The sequence below is a fragment of the Triticum urartu genome, chromosome 5A (assembly GCF_056163025.1).
Source record: "Triticum urartu cultivar PI428250 chromosome 5A, HENAU_Tu73, whole genome shotgun sequence".
NCBI classification, from domain to species: Eukaryota; Viridiplantae; Streptophyta; class Magnoliopsida; order Poales; family Poaceae; genus Triticum; species Triticum urartu.
The window spans coordinates 371,254,755-371,275,564 of NC_141877.1; the positions used below are offsets into that span (position 1 = coordinate 371,254,755).

Genomic DNA, 20,810 nt, shown 5'->3' on the forward strand with positions numbered 1-20,810 from the left:
ATTCTTGAGGCGAAAGATGGATAAATATGTTGTGTATCATTTTGCTAAATGATATCAATTTCATGAATTGCATATAGCAATGAATAAATCAGAAAAATCATTTCTAATATTTTAGAGCAAGGGAAGACCTAGGCCAAGGGCTATCGTGCTTCTTTCTTGGGCCCACGAACAAAACAACTAAGAGATGTCTTAAAATTCTGATCGTAATATCCTATAGATACCTAAATAGCTCATCCCCACTACATATATTATCTTAACATACACACATGACATCTTATCAAACGCTCACCACAACATGCATGAGAGTTTTTTCTCCATTATTAATTGATCTCATGCACACATTTTATTTCATCACACATGCCATCTCATTAAAGGTCCACTCGACATGCATACAAAAGCTTCTATTATATTAAACATTTATATACAATAATTAAATGCAATATACAATATGTATTTTTAGTTTTTGTTCATATATTACTAATTTAACTATTCATGTTTCATACAATCAAATCATTAAAGATATATTGCAATCAATTCCCGCAGCAATGCGCGGGGTGTCCTCTTGTTTATACGGTCCTAGCCCATAACAAAGTAGCTCAGATTGGGGCGTGCTCACTAGCATTGTTCCACCCATCCTCGACAGAAAAAAAAATACTAGCTTGCTCCATCCCTTATCAGGCCTTCATTTCCTGAAGCTGTCGGCTCATGTGGCTCTTGTATACTTTTGATGTCAGTTTAATTTGTGTTGTTTGGTTTACAAAATAGCTTTTCCCCGGAAGGCATGAGGAAAGGCCGAGATGAGTAGGCTCGAGGTGTATATATATTAAAAAATGCAGGGAGGTGTTGAGTCCATAGAACCTTGACGAAGAAAAATAGAGAGGTGGCATGTTTGATTCCGAACACTGATATCTTTTCTGGAATCCACATCTCTCTGAGAGTTGATGACACTCTACAGTTTACTAGGAAGAGAAAAATCAGAGATTCCACATTCAAACAAATCCTTACAGGTAGGAAATGAGGGCAAGCAAGTTAATTCACCTCCCCCCTCTCGCAGTTGCAGATATTTGATTCTATATTCTCAGAGCTAGCACTGGCTTGCAGTAAGTTGAAATATATACCAAGCCAACAATAGCAAAGCACCAAGGCCGGCAGTTGTAGAAAGAGGCATTCCCTTCTTTATTATTGCATTGATAATTTAGTAACAGTTGTGGCATGGCCTGGGTGGCAAACAAAACAAAACAAAACACCTGATCCCTACACCCTCTAACAAGGAACAGCACACTGGCAAACAAAACAAAACACCTTATTTGCTTTCCTCGCAAGCATTCAGAACAAAATGCTACCAAGTCCAATATTGTGCAAGAAGAGTACAAGTTGCCGTCCATCTACCCCAGAAAATCTACCAATACAGGCGCAGATGTCTATGAGGGGGCGCCGAGGTAGGACGCCAGCCGCAGGATGTCGCAGAAGACGCCTCCGGCAGTCACCTCCGCGCCTGCGCCCGGCCCTCGCACGATCAGCGGCTGCTCCTTGTACCTCGAAGTGGTGAAGGCGATGATGTTGTCGGAACCAGATAGCTGGGCAAATGGGTGGTCCCTCTTGTACCTCTGCAGTTCTACCCTTCCCTTTCCGTTCAGCACGTCCACCACTCCCACGTACCGCAGTACCTTCAGGTTATAAAACTCAATCACCTCTACTCAAAAAAGTTTGCAAACATCCAGAGTAGATGTACTGGAGTGGGCAATTTAGATTTGGGAATTTGAACAATTCTGGTTATAGTCACATGCTATGAATTGAAACTAACATGGGGGCAATTTAAGAAAGCGAAAGAGGTTTACTCACTTCGCCTGCAGCCTCAGCCTCATGGCGCTGTCTGGCCCAATCCTGGTCAAACGATGGTAGCTTTTGCATGAATTCATTTGGCGACGAGCATGACTGCAGGCAAACCCAGTTAGCATGTGTAAAGCTGTAAATGTGTAACAGGGTATTGACTATTATGAATAAGATATAACCGGTCCTTACCTTTAGCGCCTCTGGCACAAGGCTCTCTACCGGGATATCCGAAAGCTCAAGTCTCAAACCAGACTCCCTTGCAAGGATAATGACCTGCTCAACCCAAAGGCCACAAATTATAATGAAACACTTAACAAAAAATGTTAATGGAAAACATAAGTTCGTAAAATAAAGACTGGAACAACAAAGCCGAAATTGTCAACCCAGTATATTTTTTTTCTTTCATTTTACCCAAGTCATCAAAGAATATAACGTCTGTCAGAACTACGTTTTGGTTCGCAGATATGGCATTGTCTACCTAAACAAGGAAAAGCTAGAAACCTCGTCAAGTGATTGGATATGAAATGCGAGATCAACATTGCATTCGAGAAGCAGATGGAATAGTAAGCTTGAGAGAGATTGAAATGTTAACCAAGGGCAAGTGAAGGGAAACTGCATATGGGAACACCTGTTTATATGCACAAGACTAAATATATACTTGAGAGGAATCCTGCCAGAGAAATGGGCCAAGGAAGAATGTGGAACCTTGGATAAAGGCTCCAAGGGCATATCTGGTACCCAATGTCACCCAAGAGTATTTGACTTGGCTAATAGGGAAGGCTTAGTCCAAATCAAAATAGATGTTGCAAAGCTTATTGTTGATATGAAGATGGGAATCAGAAATGAGTCGACCAAATTGATATATCTGGGTAGAGCAGTATGGTAAAAAATAGCATGGAATTTGTGGCAGTATCTTCAAAAGAAATCAAGATCTACCTTTCTGGCAACATCTGTTCCAGATAGATCATCTCTTGGGTCTGGCTCAGTGTATCCAGCTTCTTTTGCTTCAGCAACAACATCACTAAAGCTCCTTGTTCCTTCAAAATTGTTGAAAATATAACTCAGAGTTCCACTGCAATTGAAACAGTCAACATTGTGTCAGCCAGCATCTTAGTACTATATTTATTGAACATAAAAAAACACTGTGCCAGTGGACTGTTGTTCGCCCTGCTGCTATTCTCTTGTAACCAAAACATATTTCTCTTAATGAAAAGGTGTGCAAAAGCTTTTGAAACAAAAACCTATATTCATGAACAAAAAGAGCATCTACTTCTGCAAGTAATTCCATTGACATATCTTGTGACTAGCTTAAAAATATAGTTTGTGAAAGTAAAACTTGGTTTGTGTTCCTGAAGCATAAACACACCTGAAAATGCCTTCAATACGCAATATCTTGTCACCTGTCTCCAGAAGACCTCGCAGGGTGCTAATTATTGGCAGGCCTGCACCAACAGTTGCTTCATAAAAGTAATGAGTATATGATGCACGCTGTAGAGTCCTTAGTTTCAGATACTGCACACACAAAAACATTTTCTTTAGTTTATACAATCCAGCAGACAATCTGGCATGCAGAGGTGCATGTTAGAGTTAGTACACAGGGGATGAACATTGATGTGTGTTCAGGATCTTCATTCTGAGAGCAACAAGATCTCAAATACAGAATTTAAAATTATTGAGCAGCCATGTTTCCGCTCACTGACTAATATTTGACGACTGGGCATTTAAATAACTGGCTGGTCATTTAAATTGGAAAAGTTTTTGTAAAAATCATCATTATGTGTGCCTCTTTTTTCATTTCATATTTAGAACATATGCACCAAAGTAGACTCGGTCCATTTAAAGCTCGCAATGTGAAGTCAATTGATGTACAGTCCATGATCATTAAAGAGCTTAAATATTATTTCAAAAACAAAAGGCACAGAAATATGTTTAGCCAGCCAAACATTTACCCGATCAAGTGGACCAGAATTTGCTTTTTTATTCGGTGTGATGACATGGATACCCTTCTTCAACCAATCATAGTAGTGAGATGCCACATTTGTATCTGCTGTGCAGTCCACCAATACTTTGTTTGGAAACACATGGTCCTCAGACAAATGGCGAACAAAATTAGCAAGATCAGCTGGTTTTGCTTCCTTTTGCATTTCTTCTTTCCACCTGGTTAGGTCTACTCCCCTACACAAAGAAACCCCCCCAAAAAAAACTGTGAGACATGTAAATGAAGAGGAATGCAACATATTAATATAATATTCGTCAAGCTTCATGCACTAGCCAACGCAACCAAAAGTCCAAACTGATGGAAAGGGCTAGGCAATGCACATATATACTTCAGCAATATTAAACTAAAATACGAAATGATGGCCAAATTATTAATTTGGTTAATGAAACAGTTTCGGTGAGACAGAAAAAATATATCAGTACTGGTTTGTATCTAATTCAAAATCTCTCAGGATCCTGCCTAACTAATTGTAATGCAACATTAAATAACTCCCAAACTACAATATTAGGTCATTAATGAGGGAGCAAACAAAAGTGTAATGGGTAACCAGGAATTCTAGTTACATGATGCCATTGACAGTCATGGGAAATGCCCAAAAAAAAGACAAGCAGAGATTCATCGGAAAGCACCCACTTTTAGTCAATCAAGGAAGAAGATTTATCAACAGAAATGAAGGTAAATCTTTGCAGAAAAGCAGCACAATCGCAAAACAAAGGAACAATTAGTTTTTTTTTGGGGGGGGGGGGGGGGGTGTCAGTTATATACGTGTCACTCAAAAGCATCGTGCTTGCGCCAGTTATTCCAATGACACGCACATCAATATTCATATTTTCCTTCAGGACTGCTACCTGCATAGAAGTTCAATCAGCATGGATTAAAAGTGTACTGAACAGTGAACTCTACCTTCAAATTGTTCCGTTGTCAGGTCAAGCCCAACACTTCATTTTCCATGTAGACTTTGTAGCAAAGATGGCTTACACTAAAGTTCCAGTCATGTTGAACATAAAATGAAACAATTATATTATGTTATTCTCATGCATAGTTGCCCATGTTAGATAGGAAGATCTTAGTGTTTCCCTTCCAATCTGGTTGGGCAACTAGATGAAACGTCAACGATGAACTACCGCTCGTCATTAATTGAACTACAAAATACCACAACATGACACAAATGACCACTTTATTATTTCAAACCAAGTATTTATCAGGATTTTTGAACAAATCACACTGACAGCATTGTTTTAAATCCTAGGCATGAGATGTCAAATCTCTACCTCTTTGTGGATATACATTTTATAATCGTTGGCATGAGATGTCACAACTCCATGATAAATTAAAACAAATGAATATTGTTCAGTACATAATATGAGTATCAGACTCAAGATACCTGGTCCCTGAGCTGGTTGAGCAGTGTTGCCCCAATCAAACCAGGTCCAATGACCCCAATAGCAAGTGTGGTTTTTGAGAGGAAGAACCTTGAGTGAGCAGCTCTTAGAGCCCTGACACAATCTTCTTGCTTCAATACAACAGTAATATTGTACTCACTGCAACCTTGAGCTATTGCTCGTACATTAATGTTTGCCTGCGCCAATTGTTACAGGGTAAATGAATCCAGTATAAATGGAAATCCCAATTTTACCAACCCAAAACTGTAAGCACCTTTGCTAGCGCATCAAAAAGGATTGCACTGACTCCAGGAGTACTTGCCATTCTCAGGCCAACAGCAGCAAGAATGCTGCAATCATGAATGACTTCAACCTGAAAAGAATTGTGTGCAACACATGAATTTGTCTGGTTTAACACAATAAATACTTTGCTACACGTTTGCATGACAACAATAGTTTCTTTAGCAAAACATTGACAAAGACTACAACATGATAATTTCCAAATTACTCCCTCCTTATCAAAATATAAGAGCCTACAAAAACGTCTTATATTTTGGTACAGAGGTAGTATTATGTTTGTTTTGATAAAGACAATGCAACAAATATTCACAAAAAGTTGACAGGACAAATACTTTCAAAATTATTAACATATCGGTGAGATGGTGATGCTATGCCAAGTTTGATTTTCTTGATTTGCTTCTACATGTCTATTCATCTAGCCATGTTTGTCCATATACGAAAAAAGACCATTTCCAACCTTGAACTCTTGCAGAAGTTTATTTTTCCACCTTGAACTATTGGAATAGTCCACTTTTCACCCGCAAGTGGTTTGGCAAGTAGTTTTAGCTGACATGGATGCCACTTGCCACCTCACTTCCATGTCACCAGGGTTTTTTTTATATCAATGTCTACCAATTGTTCTTCCATTTCTAGTAAGGGCATGTGCAGTGGTTGATAAGGCAGTCTTATCTTAACCTCGCCACATAATTTTGATAAGGCATGTACAATGGGTTATATCTTAGTCTTATCTTTAGTAACTACATATACCTAAATATGTGGTGAGAGAAATCATGCTAAGAGATCATCTCTTAATTAAGAGAAGGCAAGTCGGTTTCTCTCGCATCCACCTCAGCATTTATCCTATGTGGCACTCCTAAGATAGCACCATTGTACACGCCCTAAATTTCTGTATACCTGCTTTTCCCAAATGATATAGTCTGTTTTAGATTGTTTGTTTTTGTCATGTGAAGTGGCAAGCAAGTGACGTGAGGACATGTGGTGTCCATTGCACCCAAACCAATTGTGAAACAACCTGAGGGTGAAAAGCGGACTACTTCAATAGTTCGAGTGGTTCAATTCAAAGACTTAATAGTTCAGGGTTGAAGAGTGAATAGGCAAATTTAGTGTTGAAAAGTATACTACTTAAGTTTGATACATCTATATTAGAGAAACTTCGGTTGGATTTATATAAAGGTCATGTTTTTCAAAGACAAGAATCACCTTAGAGAGCCTTCCTGCTGCTAATGCCTCACGAAACCTAACATGCAAGGCTGCAGAGACTGCTGCAACTTCCTTTTCTGGAACAGCAAAACATATCGAGTGTTCACTGCTAGCCTGCACATATCTTAGAGTGAGGAAGAACCTAAATGAATCATATGGATTATGGAGATACAAAAGATTGAAAGACATGAACTACCTGAGATATCATGATAACATTAGCTCCGACCTCTTTTACAGCACTAAATATGGCACTTGATGTACCTGGAACACCAGCCATTCCAGTTCTAAAAGAAAGATATGGAGATCATTAATAAAATAGAAGAAACCATTATAATACGAAGTCATGGCATCCACTTGCATGTTGATAGCTCTATTATGTGATGAGTTCAGCTTGCTAGGTCAGCACCAAACACTGATTAGAATTGAAAAATCTACGATAAACTGGGACTCAACACAAACACAAGACACAGGCACCGTTTTTTGAAGCTAATGAAGATCATGATCGTACTGTATCACAGAGATTAAAAATCATAACCAGATTATTCAAATTACAACTTACAGGTTCAAGAACAAAAAATACCAACTTACCCTTCAACGTTAACAAGGGCCAATTTATCTATAGTAGCAAATGATTTGACACAAGCATCCAGATCAGCATCTTCGTTAGCAGGCTGCTTGCAAATCACAGTTCCAGGGGCAGAGAGATTGAACATGTTCCTAATGACAATGGGAATATTGTCTTTCATCACAGGTATAATGGTACGGGGATGCAACACATTTGCTCCAAAGTATGACTGCAAAGAACAGATCCAAGTTAGCAATGAAGTTTGGTGTTGCAAGAAATGAATAAATTTAGTGCACAGCGATCCCACTGTTGCTAGGTTCTCATGCCCAACAAGCAACTCCAGCTCAACCAAAAGACTTTTAAAGTGGCAAACATTATTTATTTATTTATTTTGGAAGAGCCCCTGCTGCATATCATGCAGCTTCCCGCCAACTGTTTATGTCGCCATGCTCAACATAAGTAAAAGCTGAAAAATAGTAATGTGCGCAAGTGTTCAAGAATAGAGAAATTACCATTTCCCAGGCCTCCTGATATGATAATGTGCTTAAGATCACAGCCTCGCTGACTGCATTAATCAGATGATTGTCAATCAGATACATTCTTAATTCCTTTGTGCAAGAGAAATAGAAGATCTCCATGCACTAGATACTCCCCCAAAATATTATGTGTGTGTCAATGTTCAACACAGCAAGTTGAATGAATCCAATAGAAAATATTTAGTTCAAAAGCACAATACCCATGTTCTACAAACCTTTTCTAGGATCGGCACTAAATACCCCATCAACATCGGTCCAGATTGTGACCTGGCGTGCCCTAACAAGAGAACCAATTATTGCTGCTGAGAAATCGCTTCCATCCCTTTTCAGAGTAGTAGGGATGTTTTCAGCTGTACTCGCGATAAAGCCAGTAGCAACTATTATCTCAGCAGGTTGGCGTGAAAACCATTTCTCGAGTCGCTTCTCAGATTCCTCATAATCAGGATCTACCATGTCAGGACCACTAGGTTTTACAACTAGAACTTCTCTTGTATCCATCCAACTACAAGATGCTCCAGACTGCATAAGTTAGATCAGAGAGTAAAGGTCAGTTTGTTCAGAACGGTTAACACTAGGTCAAAACATCTAGATTATGAAAGAAGATGAAGGGAAAGTAATACATAAACTTTGTCACTAGGAGAAAGCAGTATCATGAGCCACTGCTCCTGTAATTGAGTTTAGCCACAATGTTTTTGCATCATCTCAGTACCGAACAACAGCAGGATATGGTGGTGGATGCACATCCTGTAAGGAACTTTAGGATAAGGGCTGAACTACAACATCACATAGTGTTGAAAGCTCACAAAGTCACAAAAAACCCTACAAATCTTTCCTACTTACAAAAGTTGGAGTTGGTGGTGAGTTCACATGTGGGACCACGCAAATAAACAAATACACTTCTACCCACATGTGGGACTAGCAACCTTCCAAGAGACAAAAATAAACAAATTTGTTACTTTTACTTAGGTCACACTATCCTAGATAAACAAACACACTGCTACCCCTAATGTGAGAATAACAGTTGTAGAAACACAAATTTTAAATGTAAGTATGCACTCCAATTCAGGGTCTTGATTTTAGTTTATCTTCCCAACCAATTCTTCCAGTTCTATATCATACTCCCTCCATCCGGAATTACTCGTCGCAGAAATGGATAAAAGTGGATTTATCTAGAACTAAACTGTCTCTAGATACATCCATTTCTTTGACAAGTATTTCCGGACGGAGGGAGTATTATCATAGTAGAAGAGAGTGAGCAAATCACAATTCCAACGCGGCGATAGACGTTGTTCTCCTACCTAATCCACTTGTACATTCAACTTACTCATGCCCATTCTCCTATGTTTCAAAATTCAAATGTTATCTCACAATAGATCTTGCAAAGGACCTACTATGGTCCGCTTAAGATTCTTTAACGACTGCAACCTATCTTTCTTTTTATCTCTTTTTAATCATGAACCATGTAACAGCCGCAGGACACGATCATCTTTTGACGATCTCCTAAGCCAGTGGTTACTCCTCGTCTTTTTTTATGGCTTCGTAGCAATGGACGGGCATTGTGCTACTTAATTAAAAAGATCTTGCAGAACAGCCCTTCAAAACTTGAAGCTCCTATGCTCTCACCACTGATGCTTACCTTCCGTTTTCCTAGGTGTATTATTAATTCAGCTTGTGACAGTGTGGGACTATTAATGTAGTACGAATGTTATTGTGTAGTTGTCGTTTAGTTAGCGAGTCACATAAGAAAATGCAACTTCAAATAGCATAGAAAAAACTGAGAAATTTTCCAATTATAGGATGTCGAAGCAGGCAAGCAGCATGTGTTGAAGTGCATAAATTTGCTGCAGCATTTATACATTAATAAGTTGTATAATATCAGAACTTTATAAGCACTTTTCATGTGTACCTTCTGCACAGCATACGATAGCATCTGAGATGACCACAACTCCCCATGCCCAACAACGAATTCAGAGAAAGATTCTGTTGCATGTCCAGCTGCAAGTATACACAAATAGAACCAAGATGTTACACATCTAAAAGGATTACGACTCTCACATTATTGCCTATTTACTAAATGGTAGCAGGTAAGTCAACCATTAGTAAATTAGTAAGATGAAAGATGGAAATAACAAAATACTAGTCACTGGTCAAGGATGTGCTCCAAGAGAAGTTGTAACCGGTGAAGTGAAAAATGATGTAAAGCAAGATTCTATGTCTTTCTGAAATAAAAGAAAATTAGATGAAAATTAGAAGTGAACATACTAATCAGCACATGTGTACCCTAGCTGACAGTAAACCACATGTAAAGGCTGTTCCCCAACTAGTTTCCATCATACATCAAGTGACCAGAAGCACATGTATGGAAAGGGGTAGTGGATTCGCAAAAAAAAAAGTAGTGGGGAGTAGGGGAAGCGGTGGACAAATTGTGACCACTCAAACAAATACAATTTTTTTTAAGTTTTACATGAAATAAATTCAAACAAGACAATGGTACTTCCAATGTAAATTTAAAGCATGAAAAACTCAGGATCTGGCAGACATCAACGATCTCCCCATAACAGCAATAGCAATAAAAGAAAGATCCAACAATCAGAGAAAGAGCATATTTCGAGGGGTGCTATACAAAAAACATTTTTTTGAGGGACCTAACGATCAATCAAGACTAGCCACTTTAAAACAAAATACCATGAATTATGAGGAATTAATATCTCAAACCTATATAAATAGCACGAAGCATTGCTCTCAGGTTACTGATGTCCGAATGCAACTGAGACAAAAATCTTGCAAGGTTTTCTCCATCAAGAAGATCTTTCGCTGCAGCCATATGCTTCTCAAAAACTTTATCCAATTCTTCTGTGTAAGAATCATCCCTTGACTGAGCCTTATGCACGAGACTGTACATCATGTCAGTAACTTTGGACATTGCAGAGACAATTATCAGCTTCCTCTCGGAAGAGTCACCAAGAACTACATCAGCAACATTCTGAATTCTCTGAGGTGTTCCCATGCAAGTGCCACCAAACTTGTGCACAGACCACATATCACCTTTTGGAAGATAGGTACTGACTTCAACTTGTTCAACTGAAATGGCTGCTGCAGTAAACAGCAAATCTTAGATGGTTACAACGTACATGTCTGGTTGATAGAAAGGTTTAAACTGTATGTACACCTAAAATATAACACCAACCAGAGCATATGAAATTGAAACCTAAGATGAAAAGCAGACATAGAAGAACCGCAAAAGCATGGTCAAAAAGCGCTAAGCGTAACTCCCTAATTTTGCCTCTTCATAGCGCCTATGTTGCCTACATTGTCTCAACGTAGCCGACCCCAAGTCCAGGTAAAGGAGGAGGGTTGTGATAGGCTTGGCGAGACAACGTCAAAACTTAGCCACTCTTATGGAGATGCCACTTCATAGTGCAAATCTCGCATAAGCGCACGCCTAGCACGATTAAGCACTAGGCATTCTGCTGTCGCCTCGACAACGTCAAAACTTAGCCACTCTTATGGAGATGCCACTTCATAGTGCATATCTCGCATAAGCGCACGCCTAGCACAATTAAGCACTAGGCGTTCTGATGTCGCCTAGCGCCTAGGCATGCTTAAGCGCATGCCTAGGCGTGCTTTTTTTAACAATGGACAAAAGTAGATGTCCCCAAGAACTAGGAGATGCTAATGAGAGCCTCCTATTTGGACCCAATGTTATAAATTGGCCCTCCTGGATATATTAATCTGGCTCTGCCCCTGGATATCCCAAAATAAGTTGATGCTACAAGATTGAGGCTTTCCCTTGTAACGGTGTTATTGAGATGGACAGTACCAAACCTGTTCATGGGCCTGTGGCCAGGCTGGGTTTGAAAACGAGGGCATGAACTGAGCCTATGGACCAGTAAGCAGCTAAATTCATATTCTATTTAAAAATATAACTGCTTCTTTTTTTCATTAGAATGGTATAAACTAATATTTTTATTGAATAAAAGTAGGGTAAAGTAGAAAACACTACTCCCTCCGTCCCATAATGCAAGACGTTTTTCGACACTACACTCAAAAAACGTCTTACATTATGGGACGGAGGGAGTACTTGTTTGGATTTGTTCTCGAGTCAGGTTGGGCTCAGGCCAAGCATTTGAGGCAGCCCAAACGTGGCCCAGCCCATAGCCAAGCCTTTGACCAGGTCTGGATATATCAAAATGCAGACCAAATTATAGTGTTCAAGAAATAGTGTTGGTGGATAGAGTTGAAGATTTAAAAGATTTTTTGACACATCAAGTTGGTTAACAAACTTCTATTGCAAAGGGTATGGTAGCGCTAATTTAGAGTCCTTGAACAATTAAAACAATGGCCTGATGGAAGGCAAATTACCAGCAGCTGGTGTGAGCAGATTCTTCGAACCATGTCTTGGCAAATTTCCTTGAGAGTGACCTATCCTGAACAAGATAATGAAACAAATATGGGATATTAGCTGAAATTTAGCGAGGCATAACTGACATCAAAGTAGAACTAGTGAAGAAGTACAACATCTATATGGTAAAACTTGATGCAGATAGGGGCATAGCACAAGAGTTCCGAAGTTAATTACTCCGGAAAGGCTGGGAATATTTTTTAGGAACAATGTAGTCGACGACTTTGAGAAGATCAGAGATAGAAGATTGAGCATGCAACTGGGGCTTGAAATGCCAGGTGGAGCAATTGAAATGGTCAAATGACAGCATCATCGTTGAGCGTTCAGAATTTGGATATTGGATAAATATAAGCCAGATCATTTCTAGTTGAAAGGAAATTAATTAAGTCACAACAACACTCATTGCACAAAACACTACCTTAGAGCTCCCATAGGTCGGTCCTGATTTATCTCACACTTCAAACATTGTGAAACTACTTCCCTGAAGATTTATCAAGCAGCATAATGTTAGTGTAAGATGAGATGGACTGAAAGAGCGGCAGTAAAAACTTCCAAATAAAACAAATAGTGACAGCGGTGCAGAATGTCCAATCTAAGAAGATACAACTTGGCAAAAAAAATTGGCATTAACTAACTTATCTCCGCTGAAAGTTCACAATCATGTTATTGATGGAATGTATCATTAGTAACCCATTTATTTTATAATTGAAGTAGACTTGTATATGGAGCACAAGTTTCAAACTGTGACTCATCAAGAACTCAAGATGAAAATGATATGACATTCCCATTTCTTGATCCATAGATCGATATTCGTTACTTCACATTCTGGTTGAAAACTCCCGCCAAATGAACTGTCCATTTCATACTTCCAGTCCTTGCTTCAAAGATACAAACATCCTACCAGGTAAAGGCTAACTCCTAGCAACTATTGTTACACCGTGAGTAAGAGAATGGGAATACACAGGTTGTCGTGTTCATACTAGTATGATGCGCACAAATCGCATCTCAGATTGACTTGACTATTGATACGCCCTTTCAGAGCATGTTCCCATAGTAGATCGTTACTCCCGACATTTGGCGTTAGATGAAATTATAAACATGTGCGCCATTATCAACAGTTTTCTTTGGCTGTTACTTTTTATATGTGTATGTTAGTAAACATATTATTATTTCAAATATGTACTATGAAAATATTACTCCTTTTTTTGCGAAATATGAAAATATTACTCCTGACAAAACTAATAATGCTATTCTCATCCAACCAATATAAGTTACAATAATTTCTCGTATATTGGTGGTCAGTGTTAAAGCAGTTTGACTGCAGGAGTTAAAGGAAGCCATGCACTTGCCGAAAACAGAGGAAGTGACATCTTTGATAAGCTTATATGCTGTCCATTTCTGTTCAAGACAATCGAGCAAGTATATCCACACCGTAGATGGCACAGATTCGTGATGTCTGCGCATCGTCAAATTACCAAACACGGAAAGACCCGTTTAGTAGGCAATCTAAACAACATCCCCCCCAAATGAAACCCAGGAAAACCGCGCCCACGGTTAATACATTATCGGCGTATAAGATCGCCGCCAGCACTCGACGTGGTCGAATCGGGGACCGCGCCGTCGGAGCTTGTTGTGCCAACAGAGGATCCTATCGACGCTAGCGGCCAGGGAAATGATGAGATGCCACGAACCTGCCGGAGGCGGACGGCCGGAGCCTCCGTCGATGGGCGGCGGCTGGCGGGACGGGGCTCGCGACGGCGAGGCTCCGCATCTCGCGGCGGGGCGAGGCGGCGCGGAAGGCGGGGAGGAGAGGGGGCTCGGAGTGGGGAGAGAGGAGGCGACAACGGGAGAGGCTAGACGCCAAAAACCCTGCTTTAACCCCCCGCGCGCAGGCCGCCGCTATCACGTTGTCGAAGCAAATACACTAGTATAAAGTTCACGAGCTTTTTTGTTTTTCCGAGAAATCACGAATCTTTTTGTTTTTCTATAAAAAAAATAAAATGACGATAACGTCCACACGTGTGGCATACTAAACATTCGCCCACACACGGTGTGTAGTGTGAGCAGGAGACAGCCCACACGGACTGTGTGTGGACTAATATTAGAATTGCCCGCACGTGTGGGCATAGCTACTTCATGGCACACGCCCAACAAGTGTTACTCATCTCCATTCTGTGTGTGTGGCACGAAGCAAATATGCCCACATGTCCTGACGCAACTACGTTAAGTACCCGCAGAATGACGACTTAATTGCCATCCAAGATGACAGATGTAGTTATCCGGGATATGGCAAATGTAGTTGTAAAAGCATGGCAGCTCTCTCTGTTTTTGGTTAATTATGGTTGTCATGTCTAATTTATGATAGTTGACGCGTGTTCAAACCATAGTTGTCGTGTGTGATTAACTACTTGCCACATATGGTCAAACAATAGTTGCCATGTGTGTTTATCTAGTTGCCACGTGTGATTCAACCATGGTTGCCATGTATGGTTAATCACAGTTGTCATGTGTGTTTATCTGGTTGTTATATACGCGCAACTGCAGTTGCCGTCTAGAACGAATCATAGTTGCCATGTGTGTTTACCTAGTTGCCACATACACGTATCTGCAGTTGCCATCCAACAACGTTCGTGTGGGCGAAAAGCAGTTCGTCCACACACGCGTGAACTAGGTGATGGTTATGTGGGCATAACTAGTTCGCCCACACAGCGCAACTGATAAACCGCGTGTTGCGGGATGTGTGGGTGAACTCTCCAACACCCACACACACGATGCCCACGTGGAACTCAGATTCTAATAGAATTCTTTAAGATTCGTGCAAAACAAAATCATCGTGAATTAAGGCGTGCTGGTGATGTGTAAACATACCACATATGTGGGCATTATCATTTCGAAAAAGATATACTCAACTTGGGAAGATTTTTTTTTTCACTTTGAAGCTTATGTAACAGACGACACTGAAAATTTTGTTTATAATAGTGCTTTCTCCGTCTTAGAATAAGTGTCCCTTCCTTTGTATTAAACTTAAGATAACTATTTTTAGGACAGAGTGAGTATTAAGTAAAGTAGTTGAGGCCTGCTTAGGCCCACCGTCCTCAGAAAAAAGAAATTTTGCGTGACCAAATTTTGGCCGATACTGTGAAACAAATACCTTCCCCTTTTGGGAGACTGTAGCGACCAAGAGTTTACAAAGAATTGCACGTTTAAAAGCAAGCTAGAGGGGATTTTCTATACATGGACAACATGCATCCACGTTTAAAAGCAAGCTAGAGGAGATTTTCTATACATGGAAAACATGCATGGATGTAGTGGATCAATTCCCTCGTCGTTTAAAACATTGAAATAGGCTTGTGTGATTGAATCACATGAATTATATGGTAATTTAATAGAAAATGATTAGACTCCAAAATAAAATCTCAAATCTCGCGTGTTTCAAATGGAGACTGGAAATATATGTCAAGTTTGCTTTTTGTCTAGTTCAGTACATTTTTTATTTTTGCGACAAATCATATCCAAAGCGAATGGATAGGGTGACCATCACAGGGTTTTATTTTGGCCTAGTTCAGTCCCTTGAAGCATCCAATATTTTACATGGCAATTGGGGCCTCCAACTGTACATTGAGATCAATTTCAAAAACAGGGACTGTACGTTGAGCTTCCTGCCAAACTCGGCTTGTACTGCCTTTTGGTAGCTCCCATGCTTGAGCTGTTAGCCTTGTGAAAACATTTGCGTTAGGATTTCCGCCGTCTTTCGTCGATGTTATCGCCGGTCTACCCTGTCTCATGTGGTCTTAGGGCTACGAAAGTGCGGTGGATCCCGGCCTTTGCCGGTGGGAGGGCTCCATGTGTTAGGTGTTTTCTTGAGTTATGTTAGGGTTTCTGTCTTATTTGGGAAGGCGAGGCGGCAGCGGTTTTCTGAAGATGGATTAATGTTCTCCGCATAGTCCCTATCTCGGCGTTGCGTTTAGCGTCGTCGGAGGGCGTGTGGATGTGTATCTTTGGTGGATCTCATGGGATTCAGTCGACATTTTTATTCTGTGGATCCTATTGGATCCGGTCTTTATTCGTGTGTCTATAGATTGGATCATTTCGATTTACGCTCTTCTGCATCGGCGGTGGTGGATGTTCTGGTGTGTTGCTCCTACGAGACCTTAGCATGACAACTTCCCGGCTGTCGACTGCAATAAGGTTTACCCAGCTACGACGAGGGAGGGGCGATAACGGCGGCGCGCCTTCAGCTCGCTGCAGTGCTTGTAGTCGTCATTAGATGGTACACGAATCTGGATGTAATTTTTTACTTTAGTGTTCTTTGTACTACCATGACACTTCATGAATAGATCAAAAGTTTTTCTAAAAAACAATGCATTGCCAAAAAAACAATGCATTCATATTATTATTTTTCATTCTCATACAAGAGGGACAACATATTGTGTGGCCTCCACCAAGCTTCCTGTTGTAATTCAACCTTGTGAAAATCCCACAGCCTTGCCATCTTCCAGTTAGTTGATTTTCGATTCATGCATCGTGATAATTTTCGTTTCATTGTCTGACCTTACACAATACTTCCTCTTCTCATTACTATAAGACGTTTGGGATATTTCAATATAGATTACATGCGGACTCAAATAAGTGAACAAACACTATAACACATGTATCTATACCTACTAATAAAATGGGCAATCCCTGCACAGATCTTTCAAGTCCAAAATCTAATCAGCCACTACTCTGCTTTCGCTGGGCTTAAAGTAAATTATGAAAAATCCATGATGGTCCCCATCAATGTTCCTAAGCAGGTTATAAACATTATGTTGGGTGTTTTAGGGTGTTCAAGGGGATCATTCCCTTTTACCTACTTGGGGCTACCCTTAAGTACTGCAGGCTCAGAATTGAAGACTTCCATCCAATCATGCAACGGATTGAAAGAAGACTGACAGGATGCTCCACCATGCTTTCATATGATGGCAGAATTTTGTTGATCAAGTTTGTTTTCTCAGCTCTTCCAACCTTCTTCATGTGTACTTTAGCTTTGCCACAAGGAGTGCTTGATCAGATTAACAAGTATCTCAGAAACTTTTTCTGGAGAAAGTTTGGGATGGAAGACAGAGGTTCTGCCCTAATTCCATGGTCCAAAGTGTGTAAGCCTAAGAAGCAAGGAGGCCTAGGAATTTTAGACATTGGCACTCACAACAAAGCACTTCTCATGAAGAATATATTTAAGTTTTTGAACAAAGAAGAGATTCCTTGGATTAAACTGATTTGAGAGAAATATTACAGCGTGAGCATGCCACTGGGAAAATGGAAGGATCTTCATGGTGGAGGGCTCACCTGGCACTTTGGACTGAATTCGAACAAGCAAGCACATGCAAAGTTTCTTCGGGAACATATGTTCTCTTCTAGAGGGATAACTGGGCAAGAGAACCAATGCAAGTTAAATTCCCAGAACTACATTCATTTGCAATAAATGACTCCATCTTAGTGCATAATTTCAGCCAGCCCCATGATCTTACAGTGCATTTCCACTTGCCAATGTCAACTATTGCATATGAGCAGTTCAATCTCTTGCAAGAAATTCTCCCACAACTTGATGACAGTGCAAAGCACATATGGACTACCAATGGTATAGCCAACAAATACTCATCAATGAGTATGTACAATAAGTTGATGGGAGATGAGGAAGGACATCCTTTTTTCAAAATGATTTGGTCTTCCTCTAGCAGGCTCAAGCATAAGATTTTCATCTAGTTGATGGCTCATTGCAGAATCAATACTAGGTCTTTGCTTCAATGAAAGGGCATGCATCTCGATGATACATCCTGTCCAAACTGTAACCAGGGGCAGAAGAAACACCAATGCATTTGTTCTGGGACTGCCAATTTGCACAAGACTGCTGGAATACTATTATCCCAGGGAGGAAAAGAGGGACTTTGATACGTCTCCAATGTATCTATAATTTTTTATTGCTCCATGCCATATTATCTACTGTTTTGAACATTATTGGGCTTTATTGTCCACTTTTATATTATTTTTGGGACTAACCTATTAACTGGAGGCCCAACCCAAAATTGATGTTTTTTGCCTGTTTTAGGGTTTTGAAGAAAAGGAATATCAAACGGAGTCCAAACGGAATGAAACATTCGGGAACGTGATTTTCTCACCGAATATAACTCAGGAGACTTGGACCCTACGTAAAGCCAACTTACAGGGCGCCTGCCCCCCCTAGGCGCGCCCTCCACCCTCGTGGCCCCCCTGTTGCTCCACTGACGTACTTCTTCCTCCTATATATACCCACGTACCTCCAAACGATCAGATACGGAGCCAAAACCCTAATTCCACCGCCGTAACTTTCTGTATCCACGAGATCCCATCTTGGGGCCTGTTCCGGAGCTCCGCCGGAGGGGGCATCGATCACGGAGGGCTTCTACATCAACACCATAGCCTCTCCGATGAAGTGTGAGTAGTTTACTTCAGACCTACGGGTCCATAGTTAGTAGCTAGATGGCTTCTTCTCTCTTTTTGGATCTCAATACAATTTTCTCCCCCTCTCTTGTGGAGATCTACTCGATGTAATCTTATTTTTGCGGTGTGTTTTTGAGACCGATGAATTGTGGGTTTATGATCAAGTCTATCTATGAATAATATTTGAATCTTCTCTGAATTCTTTTATGTATGATTGGTTATCTTTGCAAGTCTCTTCGAATTATCAGTTTGGTTTGGCCTACTAGATTGATCTTTCTTGCAATGGGAGAAGTGCTTAGCTTTGGGTTCAATCTTGCGGTGTCCTTTCCCAGTGACAGTAAGGGCAGCAAGGCACGTATTGTATTGTTGCCATCGAGGATAACAAGATGGGTTTTTCTTCATATTGCATGAGTCTATCCCTCTACATCATGTCATCTTGCTTAAGGCGTTACTCTGTTTTAACTTAATACTCTAGATGCATGCTGGATAGCGGTCGATGAGTGGAGTAATAGTACTAGATGCAGGCAGGAGTCGGTCTACTTGTCTCAGACGTGATGCCTATATACATGATCATACCTAGATATTTTCATAACTATGCTCAATTCTGTCAATTGCTCAATAGTAATTTGTACACCCACCGTAGAATACTTATGCTCTCGAGAGAAGCCACTAGTGAAACATATGGCCCCCGGGTCTATCTTTATCATATCAATCTGCTACTACTTAGTTATTTACTTTGCTATTTTACTTTGCATCTTTATCATAAAAATACCAAAAATATTGTCTTATCATATCTATCAGATCTCACTCTCGTAAGTGGCCATATAGGGATTGACAACCCCTATTTGCGTTGGTTGCGAGGATTTATTTGTTTTGTGCAGGTACGAGGGACTTGCGTGTAGCCTCCTACTGAATTGATACCTTGGTTCTCAAAAACCGAGGGAAATACTTACGCTACTTTGCTGCATCATCCCTTCCTCTTCGGGGAAAACCAACGCAGTGCTAAAAGAGGTAGCAGACTTCAATCTTCGAAGACATAAATCTCGCAAAAACTCATCTTCCCAAACATTTTGCCTCAGAAATAGTCATGTTGGGATGTTAGAACATTTGGACACAACGCAATGACAAGATCTTCGGACAACAACAGTCAGTGCAAGCTTGGCGCTTCTTCTTAAAGAAAGACCTCAAATTACTCCGGTTCAAAGTGAAAGAAAAGTATTTCCAAGAGCTTACAGACTGGATCAGTTGCCACTTATAATATAATGATCATGTTTCCTAAAGCTGGCATTGGTTAGACCCCTTGGGGCTTCATGTAATTTGTAACATATTTACTTTTAATATATTTATATCGTAGAACTATTGTTCTACGGTTTTCGGGTCAAAAAAATTTCGTCCGTCCACCTTGCCCATAGTATTTTTTTTCTATCCGAGGTGGCACTGATATATTTTTTTAGTCAACCTCGCGAAGTTTTTATTAAATCGTTACAATGTTTACAGGGATGGAAGGAAGGTCTCCAGGGTGTCCCAACCACACATGGCGGCCACCCTCGAGAGATAAAGCATACTTCGCTAAGTTGTGAGTTTCGAAGTTCGAGTTCCTAAATTCATGGCTAAATTTATAAAAATCAAAATCCGAGGAGTGTCATATTATCTCATGTATGACCGCTCCATAAACTGATGAGTTCCCCTTCTTCAAATCCTCCACCGCCACTTTGCAATCCAAGGCCACATGTATACTCATTTGACAAAGATCATGTGAAAGAGCTAGTGCTTCTCTGATTGCAATCGCCTCCAGAGTCTGTGGTTCTGTGATAAATTTAAACTAAAACCACGACGAGTAATTTGGAACGGAGGAAGTAGTATACATTTAATTTAGTAAAATGCTGCTCGTACTAAATCAGCCACAATTACTATGAATAGAATGAAATGGAACATTTTATGTTCGTGAACAGAGGAAGTATTAAAGATTCCATGTTACAAAACGGGGCCTAAATGGAACACCAGCATCGCTTTCTGTCCTGTCCGATAGAGCTCTTGGATTATCTTCGCCATAGCCGCTTTCGTGCTCGGATTTATCCGGATAAATTCCATTCCATGCATCCCATTGCCTTTCCTTTAAAAGGCAAAATCGAGCCAA

The 20,810-nt window shown here is 40.3% G+C and overlaps 1 protein-coding gene across 2 annotated transcripts; it reads right to left on the reverse strand.

The window, feature by feature from the left end:
* Nucleotides 1–1,152: 1,152 nt before the first annotated feature.
* On the reverse strand, nt 1,153–14,109 carry LOC125508986 (bifunctional aspartokinase/homoserine dehydrogenase 2, chloroplastic). Of its 2 annotated transcripts, none has more exons than XM_048673809.2 (19): nt 13,909–14,109; nt 12,636–12,698; nt 12,178–12,242; nt 10,531–10,905; nt 9,722–9,810; nt 8,031–8,334; nt 7,792–7,844; nt 7,303–7,508; nt 6,911–6,998; nt 6,715–6,828; nt 5,489–5,587; nt 5,217–5,411; nt 4,598–4,680; nt 3,783–4,008; nt 3,200–3,345; nt 2,770–2,905; nt 2,023–2,106; nt 1,843–1,935; nt 1,153–1,667 (listed from the first exon to the last, which is right to left on the reverse strand). In XM_048673809.2, the coding sequence occupies exons 1-19, from the start codon at nt 13,986–13,988 to the stop codon at nt 1,422–1,424; spliced, it is 2,745 nt and encodes a 914-aa protein (XP_048529766.1). In that variant the 5' UTR covers nt 13,989–14,109; the 3' UTR covers nt 1,153–1,421. The 2 variants fall into 2 exon arrangements, with proteins under 2 accessions (XP_048529766.1, XP_048529765.1); XM_048673808.2 differs by having other exon boundaries at nt 10,531–10,908.
* Nucleotides 14,110–20,810: the final 6,701 nt, after the last annotated feature.